This window comes from Pteropus alecto, unplaced genomic scaffold (genome assembly GCF_000325575.1).
Source record: "Pteropus alecto unplaced genomic scaffold, ASM32557v1 scaffold8, whole genome shotgun sequence".
NCBI classification, from domain to species: Eukaryota; Metazoa; Chordata; class Mammalia; order Chiroptera; family Pteropodidae; genus Pteropus; species Pteropus alecto.
Window position 1 is genome coordinate 3700852 of NW_006494609.1, and position 18643 is coordinate 3719494.

At 38.3% G+C, this 18643-nt stretch overlaps 1 protein-coding gene across 13 annotated transcripts in view; it reads left to right on the top strand.

Annotated features, from left to right (window-relative positions):
* The window catches only part of TTLL5 (tubulin tyrosine ligase like 5), a 225489-nt gene that overhangs the window by 98844 nt on the left and 108002 nt on the right, over positions 1-18643 (top strand). For 10 of the 13 annotated variants that reach the window (XM_025042041.1, XM_015599721.2, XM_025042047.1 and 7 more), the window contains one exon: positions 1917-2104. In XM_025042041.1, coding sequence (XP_024897809.1) covers positions 1917-2104 — 188 coding nt within the window. The remainder of the gene's footprint in view (positions 1-1916; positions 2105-18643) is intronic. The other 3 variants (XM_025042044.1, XM_025042052.1, XM_025042050.1) reach the window with 1 other exon arrangement.

Below are 18643 nucleotides of genomic sequence, written 5' to 3' on the forward strand. Positions count from 1 at the left end.
TTTGTTTATTTGCAGATAATATGTTATCTACATAGAAAACTGAAAATAATCTACAAATGCATTTTAGAAATTATGTCAGCAGTATAGATAGCTATAAGATCAATATTAAAAATCCATAGCTTTTTAAATATATTAGCAACAAAGAATTAGAAAGCAGCTTTTTTTGTATTGTGGTAAAATATGCATAATATATAATTTACCATTTTAACTATTTTAAAGTGTACATACAGTTCAGTGGCATTAAGTACATTCACATTGTTGTACAATCATTGCCAAGGAAACTTAAAAAACATCATTTACAATAGTATAAAAACTGAAAACTATCTAAGGGTAAATTCAGGAAAGACTTTTATAATAAAATTTTGTAAGACTGTTAAGAGACATTAGAAAAAACCTATACAAATGAATAAATAGACTACATGCATGGATAGGAAGACTCAGTATCATAAATGTTTCAGTCTCATCACATTGATCTCTGTGACTGTACTTGTCAGTAGTCTATGGCATCCACTGTCAGTACAGTTCCAACCAAAATCTCAGCAGTTTTCACGTTGTACTTGACAAGCCTATTTTAAAATGACAATGGAATGGCAAAAGGCCAAAAATAGTGAGAACTTCTTGAAGAAGAAAAATAATCTGGAGGAGCACTTTGGTATTATCACATAAATTGAAAACTCAGCATACCCTATGTCCTAACAGCCCCACTCCTAGGCATATACATGAGAGAAGCTCTTCCACATGTGCACCAGCAGATATATGCGGGAGTATTCACAGCTGCACTACTTATAATAGTAATAAGCTTGAATTAAACAAAATAACCATTGATGGAGGAATAGAAAAATAAGTTGCAGTGTATTTTCAAAATGGAATACAAAGCAGCATATAAAACTAATGAATTTCGACTATATTTAGAAAGGATGAATCTTGGAAGTGCAGTAGTGAGTAACAAAATCAAGTTCCAGGAAACTACAACAGTAAAATGCCATTTTTATAGAGCTGAAAAACAAGCAAAATTAACTAGTATTTTGTTTATGCATACACACAAACACATAAATACATAAAACTATATTTTTAAAAAGGAAGGAAGTGAATGATCGGGGAGATAAGGAATAGGGAGGAACACATAGATCGATGCACATTAATTGGTAATGTACTTGACACGTATTGAATTGGGTAATACGTTCACAGGTGTTCATTATAACATGCTTTATAACTTTGCATTTGTTATAAAATTTTGTAAGTATTACATAATAAACATGAAAAAGTTATAGTTTTTAAGTATTGTCACAAAATTGTATACACAGTATGATCACAGTTATATAAGCATTAATAAGACAGAAAGGAAACATAGTGTTTCTGTATCCATCTGGGTTTTTTTATTTTTTTCAAAAAGACATGCGACTGTCATAGAAAAAATATGAACCTCGATTTTATATTAAAGAATTTCCTTTTGCTAGAATTTCAGTGCAGAAAAATAATGGAACTCTATGGTATTAGAGGTTTGTTAGATTATGGATGATTTGACAGTGGATACCATAGAATACTGACAAATACAGTCACTTAATAAGGAAACAAGAATTATAATGAGTTTCAAGGCTACATTTTTTGTTCATGATTAGTAGATTTTAGGATTGGTTATTATCCATTACAAAGGATGAAAATTCTTCTTTATGAAGCTTTCATCGTAAGCAAAACCACATTAATAAATGCATGTAGCAGTTTGGCAGTAGGAAGAGTTTTTAAGGTATAGTAGGGATTTATTTTTCTATAGCATTAAGTGATAGTTTATTGCTCCTTATGTCGTCAGAGATCTCTAGAATTTGGTAAAGTATCCATTGGTTAAGATTTCTCTGTCATCATCCTGAGTTTTTCAGGGCTATTTTCCTAAGTGAGAGAAAACTTTTTTCTTTTTTTAGCAGGTTCATGCCATCCAAACAAGCAGCATTCAGGAGTAGCCAAAACACAGAAGGAGGGAGAAGATGGTTCATCGTACGGCAGACGATACAACCAAAGTATGGTTACAGCCGAACTTCAGCGGCTAGCTGAGAAGCAGGCAGCAAGGCAGTATTCTCCATCCACTCACATCAGTCTCCTCTCCCAGCAGGTATGGACAGTTTGGGGTGCCAGTGGGCTCTTTGGACCTGAGACAGGATTAAGGACAGGGTACTCTGCCCTTCCCTGCCTTTACTAATTGCCATTGACTGATGCCTATTGAATGAGTATTTGCTGGTTTCAAAGCTGAAGAATGAAAGTGTTCCTCTTCAGTTTAAATTAGAAAATAAGTTTCTTTTACAGGTATGGCAAAGTTAAGTCTGCTACTGACTCTGATGTACTTATTTCATGGATAAACAGACTTGAATGTTGAGCTGTGAATATACTTTTAAAGGATCTTTTAAAATAACTTTTTTCTTTGATAAAATTTTCCAGTGAGTTCCAGTCTTATAAATCTTTTTACCAGAATGCCATAACATTATCTCTTTCTCCCTCTCTCTCTCTCTCTCTCTCTCTCTCTCTCTCTCTCTTTTTAACTGTACTGCCTTTCATCACAGTCTCAGAATGTTTTAGGGGTACTGATTAACAAAGTATGTTAGTACACCCTTCTCCGACACATATCATTCTCCCTGTTTTACAGATGGGGGAAGCCGAAGCAGAAAGAAATGATATAGTCAAGGTCATCCAGCAGGCTGGATGGACGGAAACAGATACCAGGATTTGGGCTTTAAGTTAGATAGATAATAACAAGCTTACCACACAGTGGAGTTAAATGAAACTTTCAAGAACTTTGGGATTCTTTTTGCCCTCCTTGCTGATTATCCCCATGGTATTTAACTGGAAGTGGAAGCCATATCTTCCCCTCTTCCTTAAAGCAAAATGGCATCAAAATCCTCCAAAGAAATGATTATAACTTAACTTTATAGCTGTATTTTGCTGTATCTCTCTTGTGTCAGATTCTTTAAGTGGTGGCAACTCTAATGATAATCAAGCCTAGAGAAAAGTGAAGCTGAAAATTACTTGAAGCACATATTAAAAGTAGGCGACATACTGCTCCCTGGTGGTGCCCTATTTCTCTGTAAGAAATTTAGGACCAGAATTAAAGGTGAGCCTTAGCTTTACTTTAGCCTCATCCCAGTATGTGAGACCATAATTAATTTTCTTTTTGAAATCCCTAATGGTTTGAAAGGAGTAGATGAGGAGACCTAATGTGAAATAGGAAGCAAGGAATCTTACAAGGGCAGTATTGAGAATTGAAGGGAGTGGTATAGTTAGATTTTAGAGATAGAATGATGAGAAGAAGGAATAGCATGACCATGGTAGAATGGGGAGGAATGTTGAAATGTGGAGTGGCTATGAGGAAGAGAGGGCCAGTGATCCGCTATACGTTTTTTCATTAGGTTATTGGGTCTGTGTTTCCAATTTATAAATAAGCAGCTAGAAGTACCAAGACATTAATTTTTTTTCTTTGCAATTGTAGTAAAAAATAGCCAGTATTGGCGTTTACATATTTTCAACTCCTGTCATTTGGTAGATTGCAAATCTTGCAAAATGACAGGATCCTGATCCCATGGGAATCCAATGTGATTTTATGCTAATTGGAAAGTCATCCCCTGTCAGTCCATCGTTCTCATTTAAGAAGAATTTCAGTGTCAGTGAGTTAAAAGTCCATCACACTCCTCTTCATAGGGATCTGGACTTGCCATTAGATGTCAGTCTTAACTTTTAGAGTCTTGCTAATAGGGTGGTTAGTGCTTGGTACAGTGCTGAGGGAGATGCTTTAGTATGTAATAAGCATGGAGAAGTGGTGGGAACAGAGTAGAATTACAGGTCTAAAGACCTGCCTTCTTCTGTCACTGACTAGCTGTATGATTTCTGAAAATTCACTCAACTTCTCTCAACCTCAGGGTCCTTATTTGTTGTTGGAGGAAAATATAACGGTATCATGATGATAGTATGCAAAAACCTCTTCATGAAGTCTGTTGTAATATACTTGGAAAATATTGTTATTTCAGCCATAAAGGGCTTTCCATAATGAATGATTTCTAATTTGATTTGAAAAAAGTAAGTTTGGGGATTAAATAATGTTAACAAAATGAACTTGTTTATTGAAAAGCTCAATTACATGTTATTCAGTCCCTTCCTGTCAGAGAAAGTTAATTCTTTAATTTGGAATTTGGAAAATTCTGCCTTTTATTGTTCTTTTCCTGATAAATAACTGACATATTGTAATGGCTTAAACAAGCTTTGGTGCATTTGTTTACTAGCTGTCTCCTCTTTTTCCTACTTACGTTTCTTACTCACTGAGGTGAATAATGATGTGTTTATAGCTTTCTGGTGAGAGAGGGGCATCCAAACAGAAAGAGGTGGAGCTCTGCCCTTCTCTGTGGACTTGGGGCATGAAAGTTTAAACTCAGCTTCGTCAGAAACATCTTTGTGTCCAGTGATCACTTTAAATGCTTCTGATTTCCTATTACCTGAAATTATTTTCTTATTTTCAATTCTTATTTTATGTTTATGTTTTTTTCATATGAATATTTAATGAATATTTTCTTTCCTCCTTTTTCTGATAAAATAATTCTGGATATTATATATTCATCTATTGTTTTATTGTGTTCTAATTGGTTTGTTCTTGTTTTATCTTTAATTTCTTTCTTCTTCTTTTCCTAGCTTTATTTTGTTTTTTTCCTCCCAGTTTCTTGAGTTGGATACTTTTCATTTTCATTCATTCTTTTTTATTATATTGAAAGCTGTGAATTTTCCTCTGAACATTGCTTTAATTATATCACACAAACTCTGATATATCTTTACACTGCTTTTCTGAACAAGGTGTTAAGAGACCTACAAAATAAGGAAAGCTGATTTTAAATTGTGCTATTTTAGAAGATAGGTATTAAAAATTGAAATCCTTGGGTATTTATCAAAAATCATTTTATTTTGTCTACAATTTCAACTACTTAACCCATTAAAGTTTTTAGTGGCATTCTCTATAAGAACTTTTTATTCATATGGGTTTTTTTATTCATTCAAAAGTGTTTCATTAAGCTCTTTTTATTAATTAATTATTTTTTTTAATAGTGACATCGGTTAATGAAATCCAGTAAGTTTCAGCTGTATACTTTAACAGTAAGGCATATATATATTTACACTGTGTGTTCACCTCTCATCATTAGATTTCTTTCTGTCAGCACATATTTGACCCCTTTTACCCCATTTGCCTCCGCCCTCCCCCCTTTCTCCACCCCATACCCTCTAGTAACCACTAGTCCATTGTCCATGTTTCTGAGTCTGTTTGTCCTGTTCATTTGTTGCTTTTAGGTTTATATCCCACATGTAAGTGATATGTGATTTTAAACTTTTTCAGTCTGGCTTATTTCACTTAGCATGATTATCTTGCGGTCCATCCATGATGTCACAGATGGCAGTATTTCATCTCTTCTTACGGCTGAGTAATATACCATTGTATATATGTACCACAGCTTCTTTATCCAGTCATCTGTCGTAGGACACTTCGGTTACTTCCATGTTCATTAAGCTCTTAAGAGTGTTTCAGGCTTGGGTATTAAGCCATGGGCATGATAGACAGCTTATTCCTTGGCATGAAATAACTCACAGTCTGGTAAGGGTGACAGCCACATAAACATATGATAATACCAGCATGGAATATGTATAACAGAGACATTTCTAGGGAGTAACAGAACCACCAAAAGGTATCCCAGCCTGTGAGTGGGTCTGGGAAGAAGTCCAAAGCAGCCTTCTTGGAAGACATTGCACCTAAGCTCAACATTAAAGGTAGGTAGGTGGGTTGCAGGAGAAGAGTAGGGGCAGGCTCCAGAGTTAAAGCTAGCATGGGTGTATGTGAGGAAACAGCAAGCTGGTTAGTGGAGCAGTTAAGATGGAAGCCAGACAGGAAGACAAAGGGCTTTGAATGCCCCGTGCAGGAACTCACCCTTCATTTCAGAGATAACGGGGAGCCACAGAGACGCAATTGACTTTGCCTTTTAGCTGCATCACTCAGGTAGATGGGAGGAGGATGGACTGGAGAATGAGGCAGTGTTGCCCCTTTTTCTGCCCTGCTTATTGGTGAAGATGCTGTGGAACAATGAACTAACCAAAAGTAAAGAAAGTACTCTAGCAACCCAGACATTTGATTAAATTTACATTAGAGGCTAGATTCTTATGAATTTGTATGGCTAAAAACAGAACCTCATTTACCTTGTCATTGCTTCTACTACTTCTGCTGTATTCTGCTGCATTCATTTATAGCCTAGAACACATAAGGATGTCAAACTTTACCTGCCACATGAAGTGGCCACAGTGGCCACTTCAGAAATATTTGTGCCAGCACAAGTATGCTTGAAATAAGAAGCATACATGTTCTTAACATGTTCTTAACAAGCACAAGTAGGCTTGAAATAAGAAGAGTTACATGTTCTTAACAAATACCTTACAAATCTGAGCAGAGAGCAGGTCAGATTTAGGTCTTTCCCTTGGCACATGAGAGGCTCATTATCTTTTGAGAATGGGACCCTTTGGAAATCAATATGTACATCCTTGAAAGCAAGATTTTCCAGAAGCATCTTTTGCCTTTGGCGGGCGGGGCGAGGACTGGTAGCTGATGGTGCTAGAGTAGAGTTTCAGTGTGAAATCTCACTATGTCCTCGTCACTCAGTGCTGGGAGAGGTGTTCCTTACAACTTCAGCACTCTGTGCAGACATAGCCCTTTGTGGTCACTACTGTTAGTGAACAGAAGAATGTGCCGAATTAGCCCAGCTCTGCGGTGAAGAGTGGGAGGCAGGGAACCAGCGGGAGCACTGGCCCTCTCCGTGCAGGCGAGTGTGAGGTTTCAAGACCCAGCTATCATTAGGAGCAGCTCCAGCTCTTCCAGCCTGGGAGTTTAATCAAAGGGATAAGAGCAGACCACCCAGGCGAGGCTCCAGCTCCAACGAATGTGCTCTGTCAGTCTCTGTTCCCCAGCCAGCCAGTGCCCTGGATGTGGCCGGGCCTCCTGGAAATGTGCTGACAGATACATAGGAGGGAGGAGACACTTTTTGCTTCTCACATTTTTCATTTAGATGAAGAGTAGAAAAGAAAATCATTCAATTTCTTTCATTTTTTTGCTCCTTACCCTGATACTTTCCTGCCTAGTCCTCTAAGAGGAGATGCTTAGGTATAGAATGTTTAGTTCACACCAATTACTCATTCACTCTCACTCATTCATATGAATTCAAAGAATTCACACAGGAATTCTTTTTTATTTCTTCTGCTGCAGCAGCTGCCATTGTAGTCATGCTGATTTCTTCAAGGTCCACAGTAGACTTGAATTCCTCAATTTCAAAAATTTCAATTTGAAGGTGAAATTGACATAGAAAGAGCTAAATTTCTGACGTGGTTGCTAATGTTCTCTAGGATCCAGGCAGATGTCACTCAATTTATCACAAGCTTAGGCATTTGGCACTGGAGACTTTCTTCCTGGCTCCTTAGCTTATCTGGACACATTTGAACTGCTGTACATTGTGCTCTAGATCCTTTGGTTCCGTGTTCTTTCTGGGCAGAAAAAGTTGTACTTCTTTGTATTGTATAATTTTTCTCCATTTCCAGAAACAGAAAGGGTAAATGGAAAAAGCAGATGTTATTGAGTCAATGAGACCTTGAGCAAGTCACTTAACCTCCTTGTGCCTTGATTTCCTTATCTGTAAGATGGAGAAATTTTAGTATCAAGACTACTTCTCCTGGATCCTTGTGCCTCTCTGCTCTAGGACATAGCTCCTGTTGATCTTATTTAATTCTCTAGCTCTTCTGTGTTTCTTGAGGCTTTAAGCCCCCAATTTTCCTTAGTTCCTTGGCCTACTGAATGGTCTCACATTCTAAAATAACCCTTTAGCCCTGCCACCCGCTTAAGCTCTTGTCCTCCCTGTACCGCCAAACTTCTTTTGAAGTAACACACCCTTGATATCCTCAGTCCTCCCCTACACACACGCACATACACTTACTCTTCCAGTCTAACTTTATCTCTTACCATTTCGTCCAATTCTCTTTCAAAGGTCAGATGACCTTGAAATTGTCAGCTTCAGTCACCTAATTTTAATCATCATTCTCTTTTAGCATGTGACACTATTATTGATCACCTCCTACCTGGAAACTTAGCTTCTCCAATCCTTCAGTAATTTCACTGAGCGCTCATTTCTTCCTCCTCTTCTCCCTAAAAATTAGATTTTGTTTGCAACATTTTTTTTGAAAGCCACCTGTATATAGACCTCAGATATAAAAACTGGCACTGGAGAATCTCTGTGTCAGTAGCAGGGTCTCTCTGCCTGAAGAAGGTGGGATGATGCCTGGGCATCTGCTCTCTGCTCTTCACCGGTATCTTCTAGCATATCTCCGAATTCCAGGGCACAAGAGAACATTTTCCTCTCTCTGTAGGTTCTCTTCTCATAGCTTCATCTGGTATTGGGCTGTGGATTTCTCCCAAATGTGCATGTTTAGTTCGAACCTCTTTGTTGACTGCCAGGTCCAAATTTCCAGCTGCCTACTGGACATTTCCACGTAACAGTATTATCAGCATCTAAGATATTCAACATATTTAAACATATTTTGAAAATATTCAAAAAGTATTCAACATTTTTGAAACCTATTTGTTCTTGTCCCTTTTTTTTTTTTGTCTCTGTATTAGGACACTGCCATTCTCCTGAGTTTAGATATGGAGCCTTGATTTATCATTGTCTCTCTTCATTTCCTTATTCTCTGTATGTCCAGGCAGTTGCCATGTCTTGTTGATTCTGACTCTGTAATATCTCTGATACATACCTTCTCTGTTTCACTTTCATATCTACCATCCTGCTCAAGGCCTTAATTATCTCTCAACTGGACAGCTGCAATTACCTCCTAAATGGTCTCCCAGCCAGTCTCCTCTTATTCACCCTAGTCTTTGCTCAAAAGGAATCGTTCTAAATCACAAGTCCGATAATAATACTCTGCCCAAGAATCTCGAAGGGGCTTCCTGTTATCTACAATGTGAAGCCCAAGCTATTAAATGTTATTCAGAGCCTTTATTTAGAATCTGGCTCCAGGCTACTTCTTCATCTTGTCTCTCTCCCATCACATATGTATTTGTGCAGTTCAGCCAGAATTTCTGTCGGTCTCTATGCCTCATGTTATGCTGTCTTCTCATGGGAAATGTTTCCCAGTTACCATGTCTAATCTTATCATCTATCCAGGCTCAACATAGGTGCCACTTCACTCATCTGCATGCCATTTCACTCACCACACTGTGTATGTCCAGATAGCTTTCTCCCTTTATAGACAGTGAGCCCTTTGAGGGCATTTTCCTTTGCTGCCTCAGAACCTGATTCAAGGGTAGTACTCAATAAATGTGCTGATTCAGTAAGATACTTGATTGTAAAGGGGGACCATGTCCATTTTTTTTTTTTTTTCACAAAACAATGTACAAATTAGAAACACTACAGAGGGGTTTTGCTATTTTGTAGGGTTTCCCAGAAATGCCTTTGACAAATCTTGATTTGGAACTCCTTCTGGATTTTGGAACACTAAACGTCTTTATGTATATTATGTAAATGACAAAGCTCAACAGAGGGAAGGTGTGACAGGAGAACTTAGTGTTAATATATCAGGAACTGCAGAGATTCCGTTTTTCCTAAGCCGTCTTAAAATTTGATTAATATTATAACTCTTATCTCGTGATCATTAGAATATAAATTTCTTGAGGTTCATTTATTAGCATTCAAGAATTGATACAGGAATCGAAGCTACCTTAGAACATGTTGATTGTTGTGACTTAAAACATTGGCTGTTGTAACTAACGATTTAATAAATGCTCATCAAGTGCTCTTGGAGGAGTGTTTAAAATATAACTGTTCAAGGATGATTCTTTTCATATTCTTGATTGAAGATGTTCTCTAATATTTCTCCAGTGGTCACAATTGTTTAATATGTACAGATCTGGCACTTAGGTTTTTCTTTTCTTTTATCCTGAGGAAAACGCTCATGCTTCCTAGTCAGGGATTACCTTTTATCCTAGTAACATAGGCTAAAGTCAGGAGGAACTCGCCACAGCATTTCTCCATTCGGAATCATTCTTTTGAGAGCCCCATGGTCAGGGAGAATGACAGTTTCTGTGACATGCTCAGCTGATCCAGTCGTATTCTGATGGGCCTTTGTATATGAACGTCACAGAGAATGGTATTCTCAAGATAATATTGATGTAGTTCTGAGAACAGTATGAATGTAGATTTAAACAAATTTATCTTCATATCAGCCTGAGTGATTATTAACCTTTCTGGAGTCAGAGAGCCCTTTGAGAATTGAGTGAAAGCTATGTTCTTACTCTTGAAAAAAAAAATGTGCACTCAAACTTAGAAACGTGCATTAATTTCAAACAGTTTATAGAAGTTCCCCTAACTAGGCTTCTTCTTGATGCCCAAGAACCTCTGAAAACTTTTAGGCAGCATATGGCCATTAATATCCATAAATTACCAAAAATGATCATACCAACTTCGTGATCATCTTCACTTCACATGATATATAAAGGTCCTCTCGATGAAGGCAAGGACTTTTTTTTCATTGTTCTGTCCTCAGTGCTCAAAAGAGTGCCACGCACGTAGAAGGTGTCCAATAAATATTTGTTGAATTAACGAAATAATCTTTTAAAACCCCATCTCTAGACCTCATCAGACAAGAATTATCTAAGATTTTTATTGCTAGAATGAGGAAATTGAGTTATGCCAAGATTGTAAGCTGCTTTGGGAATGCTGTGCCACCGATTTGCTCATGTGTTAAGCTATTATGAATTAATTTTTAATGTTGAATTTCTGTCTCCCTTGTGATAAATAAGATACATGAGATTTGCCAACAGCTTTAGTGAATGTGAGTTTCACGAAACGAATCTCAAATGCAGTTTCAGTGCCAAGAAGAAACTAATACAGTATACACATTCTGTGTCAAAGCTATTATTTCACCCATTTGAGAACCTTGCCCAAGGCTTCAAGACCAGGCAGAAATCATCTCTAAAATTATTCAGCATAGTAGCAAGACCAACACTTATCTTTCACGATAGTCACTGATTATTTTATTTCTCCTAATTCCAAAACAGTCCCTCCCTTGTGGTTTATGCAAAAAGAGATAATTTGGAAACTTTTATTTTCTTGCTAGCCTTTCTCGTGACATTAATCACTTTTCTACTCGCTGGTAAAACTAACCGCTAGCTGGAGACAGGGAGTATGTGTGCAGATGTGTTTGTATGTGTTTGGGGATAGATGAGACCCACTTCCTTTTCTGTATAAGTGCTTTTGTGCCTACTTGGGTAAGCTCTGGGGATACAGCAGCAAGTAAGATATAGTTAGTGCCTGTCCTAAAGAAGCATGTAATTTGTGGAGTGAGATAGTCAAATAGACCTGCAATTATAATACAATACAAAATATGGCATGAAGCTCTCTCAACTCTACCGCTGTGATTCTAAAGTAGTTTAATGTTAAAGATGCTTTATAGCTGAGGGAGCTCGTCTATGAGAAATAAACTTGACATTGGGAAGTAAAGAGCAAGGCGGTAGCAACAAGATTTCAGGATCCTGTTGTGCTGATGTACTTTGAAGGACCTTCCAGGATGACTGGGTAAAACACCAGATAAACTTCTGGTTTTTCTGGTTGCAGGTTAGGGGTAATCCCTGCCTCTCCTGGCGTAGCTGTAGATACATGTTGTGTTTCCCCTAAGCAGCCAATGATAAACCTTGCTACTGTGTTAAGAAAGGTAAAGTCATGTGACAATCTGCAAGCCCTGGTCAGAGGAAAGTTTTTGCCCCTACATTTTTAAACAGGTCATATTTATAGAAATGTAGAATTCTGTGGTCTGCCGTGAGTGACAAGTGCCTTGTCCCTAAGGGACCGATGGCATATGCGTATACAGAGGCAGATACTTCGTTAATGATTGAACTGGTGGAGGACTTCAGAGCTCACATATTGTTTTTTCAAGTATCTACTAAAATCTCACCATATTTAAATGTTACTGTGTTTGGTTTTGTTGTTCCTTGGTGGAGCTGGAAGTTACTGTATACATGGCCATTAAACACAAATTCTGGGGTCCCCAACCCTGGGCAGTGGACCGGTATAGGTCTGTGGCCTGTTAGGAACCAGGCTGCACAGCAGAAGGTGAGCGGCGGGAGAGGGAAGCTTCATCTGTATTTGCAGGTGCTCCTCAGTGCTAGCATCACCACCTCAGCTCCACCTCAGATGAGCAGGCATTAGATTCTCATAGGAGCACTGGTCCCTGGTACCAAAAAAGGTTGGGGACCGCTGCACTAATTCAGAGAGGACTGTGTGTGGAATCCAGGATTTCACAGTCACTAACTTGACTTTCAGGAGAAGGGTGCCCAAAGGGATCCTCCAGGTGGAAGCCTCCTCTTAATTACTATGAGATTTTTGGACCCAAACTCCTGAGGAGTCCTGAGCTTTGGTGACTTGTGCTAGACAATGTATGATCGATCCGATATCTTCTTTTGCCCACCAGGATTAAGGCCTAGACTGAAGCCATCTCGTTCTCCTCCTGGGTACCTTCCTCCCAGACCCACCCCCTAATATTGTTCCTCAAACCATTTTAGTGTTGAAAAGAGGCATGGAAGGATAAATCTAAGAAAGGTACATTTTCTCATACGGCCCTAGAACAAAGCTGGCCTCAGATGCCCACTCTTTGACCTTCCTTCTTTAATGGCAGACAGCGCCGTCTTGCCTTACCAGCTGCATGTAAAATGTAATGCAGAAGAGGACCGATCCAAAAAGAAAATATGAACAAAGAACACATGAACTCAAGAGCTTTTATCATCAGATTACAAATGTAGTTCTCTAGTTCTAAGGCCCAGCATTCTTCCTTAGCCTAGCAGGGAAATGAAGGGAGACCAGCAGTAGTATGTCCTGCACCCCAGCCTTATTGCTCTCACCAGACTGCTGTTATTCTCACTTTGTATTCTCCTTATTAGCCCCTTTTAACCAACCCCACAAAACAGCACTAGATTTACCTACCTGCACCACAGTTCTGATATGGCACTACTCAGTCAGAACCCTTGGGCAAGCTTTCTGTTGTCTAGTAGACCAAGAACAGAATCTTCAGTCTGGTATTTGAAGACCTCCCCAGGCTGTTAATCTGTTCTGTCTTCTGTTGCTCTAAGCTTTAGCCACATTAGACTATTTTGTGTTTCTCAGACATTCTTCCTTATGTGTCTTTGCATTACTTATGCTTTTTGTTTCCAGCTAGGAACTACCTCCTCCCCCCAAACAGATCACAGCAACAGTGATCTAGTTAGATCTGGCCTCAGATCTTCTTTGGATACCGAAAGGTTATGCACTTGGGGGGGTGGTGGGTATATTCTGGGAAGCTATCAGGGCAATTCCATCATACTTCAATTATAGCACTGGCGGCAGCACTGCTCTTAGCCGACAGCAGTAATAAGCAATAACACTGGGGCGGGCCAGCCGCCGGAAATTGGCTCCCTCTCTGTGTTCCTCCTACCCACTTTTCAATCCATCACCTGTATTTATTCCCGCTGTAATTTAAACACCTGTCTAGATGGAATGCGTGCAATGTGTCCCTACCCCACACATTCAGATATTTGCTCACCTGCCTTATGCGGAAGGCTGGCTCTAAAATAAACAGTGTTTTGGTATTAAAAGAAAAAATGCACTGAGGTCATCGTGGCAATGGCCATGAAGAAGGGAATAGGAGTGGAACCTCTGGATAAGCTGCTCCAGGAGAGCGGGAGCAGAGGAAGAAGAGGGGTGGACCGCAAGGAGTGAAACATCTGCCTAAGTCTTCCGTCATGATGGGATCCCGTGACTGGATTTTCCCACAGGCAATCATTCACTTAGCTAACCAGCTAGAGAAAGGCAGGGGTGGAAGAATATTTAACAAGCTCATTGTTTTTTAGGCTTAAATGCCTTGGTTTATTTTTAATGACCACTGTTTCTCATGGCAGCATAACAAGTAGACTTGGAATATTTTGAAACTTGTTCTAAACTGTTTTATCTACTTTTGTATCCTTGGCATATTAGACGATTACTCATTAATGTTTGAGCATCCAAACAACATTGAGGAATAGTAAAACCTTAAAGTTCCCCCATAAAATTACTTTCTCTACTCCTTCCCTTCGGTTGTTTTATATCTTGCTCCTCATCCCATCTGCTGGTTTTTGGAAGATCCTTTGAGCTTTATGAAGGAGAATCATTGAACGAATGGTTCCTCTTTCCTGTTCTCTCTTTCCCCCATACCCTAGATCAAGTGCTTCTCAAACATTAAGGTGCACGTGAATGACCCGTGGATCTTGTCAAATACAGGTTTTGGTTCACTGGGACTGAAGCTGGGTGGAGAATTAGCATTTTTAGCAAGCTTCCCGGTAGTGCAGACGCTGCTGGTCCACAGATGGAATTATTGGTTCCAGGCCCAATGGTACATGGCACTGGGAGTAACACAGTGGTTAAAACTAGAAGGTATGGGAGATTTTGCATCAAGCAGACCAGAAATTGAAACTAGGAACTGACATGTAACAGTTATGTGTTCTTGAGCAATTTATTTTACCTCTCAACTTCAATTTCCCCATCTACAGAATTGTCTTGAAGATTAAATGAGCATATATAGCTTAGAGCAATGCTTGGCAAAAACTGTGTATTAAGTTTAGCCATCATTAGTGCTAATACGTATTGGTTGTTATTATTACTGTTATTGTAGTGAACCTGAAAAGTTTCATATCTGCATAAAAATTTATTATGGTAGAACATTTTAGAGATGCAAACACAGACTTGTAGGGTTCTTATATGTGTGTACTGTCTTTTGCACAGTAAGGTGTTGATATTCACTTGTCAGTAAGGTATGTCCTTTGAGTCATAGTTTCAGTAATTCAAATGGGTTTTAGTTAAAAGTTATCTCATCTACCTTCCAGAACCCTTTGTAACTGAAGCCATGAATTCATGAGTTGGACAGCCTAGATTTAACAGTATAGACTGCGATTATTAGCCCAGAGAAGCTAACTGGCCCAATGGCTACACATCCACTTGAATAGCCTCATACTTTTAACAAAAATGATGAGCCACCTATTTTGTGACTGGTGCTGTGTTTATGTGCTGTAAGCCTATCCTTCTTTAAAATGCTTTAGCAGTGGAATTTTAATCATCATTGCAAATCGGGTATATATAAGTGCCATTTTCCACTTCATCTGATCAAAGTTGGTTTTATTATGTTACCTGGAGAAATACAGATGGATAGAGAAGATGATGTCACCTAGTGACGGCCATATTCATCATCCTTCTGTGCTGTTAAGGAAGAAACTCCTCCAGATGTGAACCCTAATTGGCTTATAGAGGTTGTTAAGGTCTGGTCAGTGCTAGGAGATTTGCCCTGCTCTTCAGTCTTCCCTAGTCAAGACAAAGTGCTTCTCGGGTTAAAACTGATAACTTGGGTCCATTTTAGTTCAATGACTCATTCTGCCCATCCTGGGAAGCTAAAAGGAAGGACCAAAGGCTTTCTTAATTCGTTTAATCTAGAGATAATTTGCTTGGACCAAACTTTAGCTGGGCATAGATCTGTACACATAGGATTCATCCAGATCTGGTTGAAGCTCTCGAGCTGTGTTGTCTGGTAAGGTAGGTACTAGTCGCATGTGGCTTTTTAAGTTATATAAAATTTAAAATCCAATTTCTCAGTCAAACCAGCCACATTTCACATACATCATAGCCCTGTGTGCCTAGTGGCTACTGTATTGGACAGTGCAGTTTATAGGATATTTCCATTATCACAATACTTTTTATTAGATAGCACTGTTCTAGAACAGAGGTTCAAAACAATTTTATCTCCCTTGTCATTTCTGATGGATTGGCTATGGCTTATCTGAAGGACTGCGTAAAGAAGATTCAGAGACCATATCGAAGTGAGCCCCAAATTGTTTGATTATTTATTAGCAATGTATATCCTAGAAAGACAGAGCTGGATGACATGGGGTTAATTGTGACATAGGTGCTGAATGTCTCCAAGACAAAATCACAGAAGTGAGAACAGACTGTTTAGAGGGGCAGGTTGTTATTAATAGAGACAGATTGATTGGTTTGTTTGTTTGTTTGTTTGTTTAGCAAGAATCCTTTGGAAAGAAAGATGAGAAACTTTGAAAGTTTTCTTATCTATCTCTCATTTAAATAGTGATCACTTTTGCTATTTCTTAAAATAAATTAATAATGAATCTTCGCTTTTGTGTTGAAGGAAATCACAATAGCTACCAATTCTTGGTTTATCTATCCATGAAATAAGGAATGGATATTACAGAAAAACCCCACCAAGTGTCCAAAATCATTTTTGTGTTCATGCCACATTTACTGTACCTGCTAAGAAACAAAACTGATTGAGAATGATTTCTCTTTGTTTTGCTTCTTTAATATCCTCTGGTGAAGGGTACCAAGTGGAAAATAAGTTTACAGGAAAGAAGGAAAAGCTGGGATAGTTTGGTGTAAGTTATCCTTTTATGTTTTCAGAATTTAAAGTTTGTATCTGATGATATTTTCAAAAATCTCTAATAATTAAGGGTAACTAGGAATATTTCCCTGCTAGTTTCAAAACTGGAAAATGGATTTTAAAATAAGGGTACCAGTTCTGTAACTCTTAGGTGACCTTGAGCAAATTACTTATCATAACCTCTCAGCCTTAATTTCTCCATCTTTGAAAGGGAGTATAACAGTATCTACCTCAGTGAGTAGTGGGTAAAGAGTGAGATATAAAATCTCACTTAAAAGGCCTGACACTACTGCTGTTAAGGACTCAAATGTTAAACCATATTATTTGGAAAACTTATACGACATGCACTTGGAGAACATTCTCTGCTAATCTTAGCCCTGCCACTTAGTAGTTAGGTGACCTTATCTAATTGTTTACCCTCTCTCAATTTTAGTTTCCTCTTTTGTAAAATGAGGTAACAATAGATTCTACTTCAAAGGGCTTACTCGGGGTTAAAAGAGATAATGCATGTCAAGATAATGCAGGGACATCTAGTACAGGCACATAGTGAGCATTGAGTAACTGTTAGCTATTATGATGAAAATGTGATGTTTATTTTAGGGGCAGCCTTGCCAAAAGAGAAGATTTCTCTTCTCCTTCTTAGTCACTAATCTCCAAACTATACAATTTATACTAAACATGCTAAGCATGTACATTTTGCTTATTTTATTGCTGTTTCACTATAAATTATTAATAAGCTTTTTTAATTCAGTTTTTGGCACAACTGGTTGAGGTAGTAGTTGGAGAAGCTGTTAGCTATCATGCAGACCTTTCTTAAAATATTTTGTAGTATTTTAACAAGCTGCAAGCTCATGTCTGATTTGAAAGGCCTGATGTTTAAGGCCAGGAATCAGGATGGGAAGAGAAGGGCTCATTGTGGGGCAGGAGTGAGTTCAGTCCTATGGAGTCTGTGTGCTTGTCTGAGAACCTGACCTAGGTTGCTTCTGGGGTGCAGGAAGAAGGCAAAGCTCTTCAAAGGCACCAGGGGCCAGAGAATACTGCCATGATCTGCCCCATATCTTCCCCATCCTTTAGGCAGTGCGTGTCTTCTCCCCCTGGTAGCAGCAGAAGAGGGTCGAATGACAAGTCAAGTTTGGCTCCTGAGACTTCTGAAGGTGGTTCCACATTGGAGGGTACAGCCTGAATGTCCCAGACTTCAACCTCTGCAGACACCAGAAATCATTCTCGACCTATAGAAAATGGCATTCTTCCCAATAAAAATATTTGGGTCGTTTAGTGTGAGGACATGGTCCTGGGATATTTTTACTTATTGAATTCTATAACTAGGAATGAAGCACTTATACTGTTGCTAAAAATGACTTTTTTGTTTCAGAATTTTCAGATTTTTTTAAAATCCAGAATTCTTCTGTTTGTAAATGTCAAAATTAGTAGATTCTTAGGACATTTTATAGAAGAATACTTTTCTTGAAATTTACATCTTACATCACTATTCTCTAGTGTCTTATGCTCAATACCCTCTAGTCAGCTTCATGTCCTCCCTCTTTTCAGCATCCCCTGTGCATCTGATTTTGAAATGCTTCTCAAACTATCTTTTCTTTTCTTTTTTTTTTTTTGATTCCACTCTTACTACCCAGGTTTTAAGCTTATCACCTCTCTTCTATATTTTTCATAACTGAAAATTTTTCTTTTGGATTATAAAGGTATTAACATGCCTAGTATAGGAAATTTGGAAAATAAGGTTAAGTGTAAGGGAGAAGATAAGTCACCATTCAAATAGATGCCATTTATGTTTTGGATTTTTATTTCTAGTCTTTTATAAGTGTGTATCTGTGTGTATATGTTTAAGGAAATTTGGATCTGCTTTATACATAGTTTCATATTGTGATTTTTGTAACTTGAGATATGCATGTTTCTGTATCATTAAGTATTTTTCAAAAAATTCTGATGGGTACATAATATTTCCTTTATGTGGAAGAGAAAAATTTGTTGAACAATACTGTTAGCCATTTAGATCTCCTTTTTCAGTATTAAAATCAATGCTTGTTTTCAAACACTTTTTATAGTATAGTGTAATGAGTAAGAGCACGGGCATTGGAGAACCAAAGATCATGGTTCAGATCCTAGTTCTGCCATTTATTCCGAGGCCTCAGTGCAT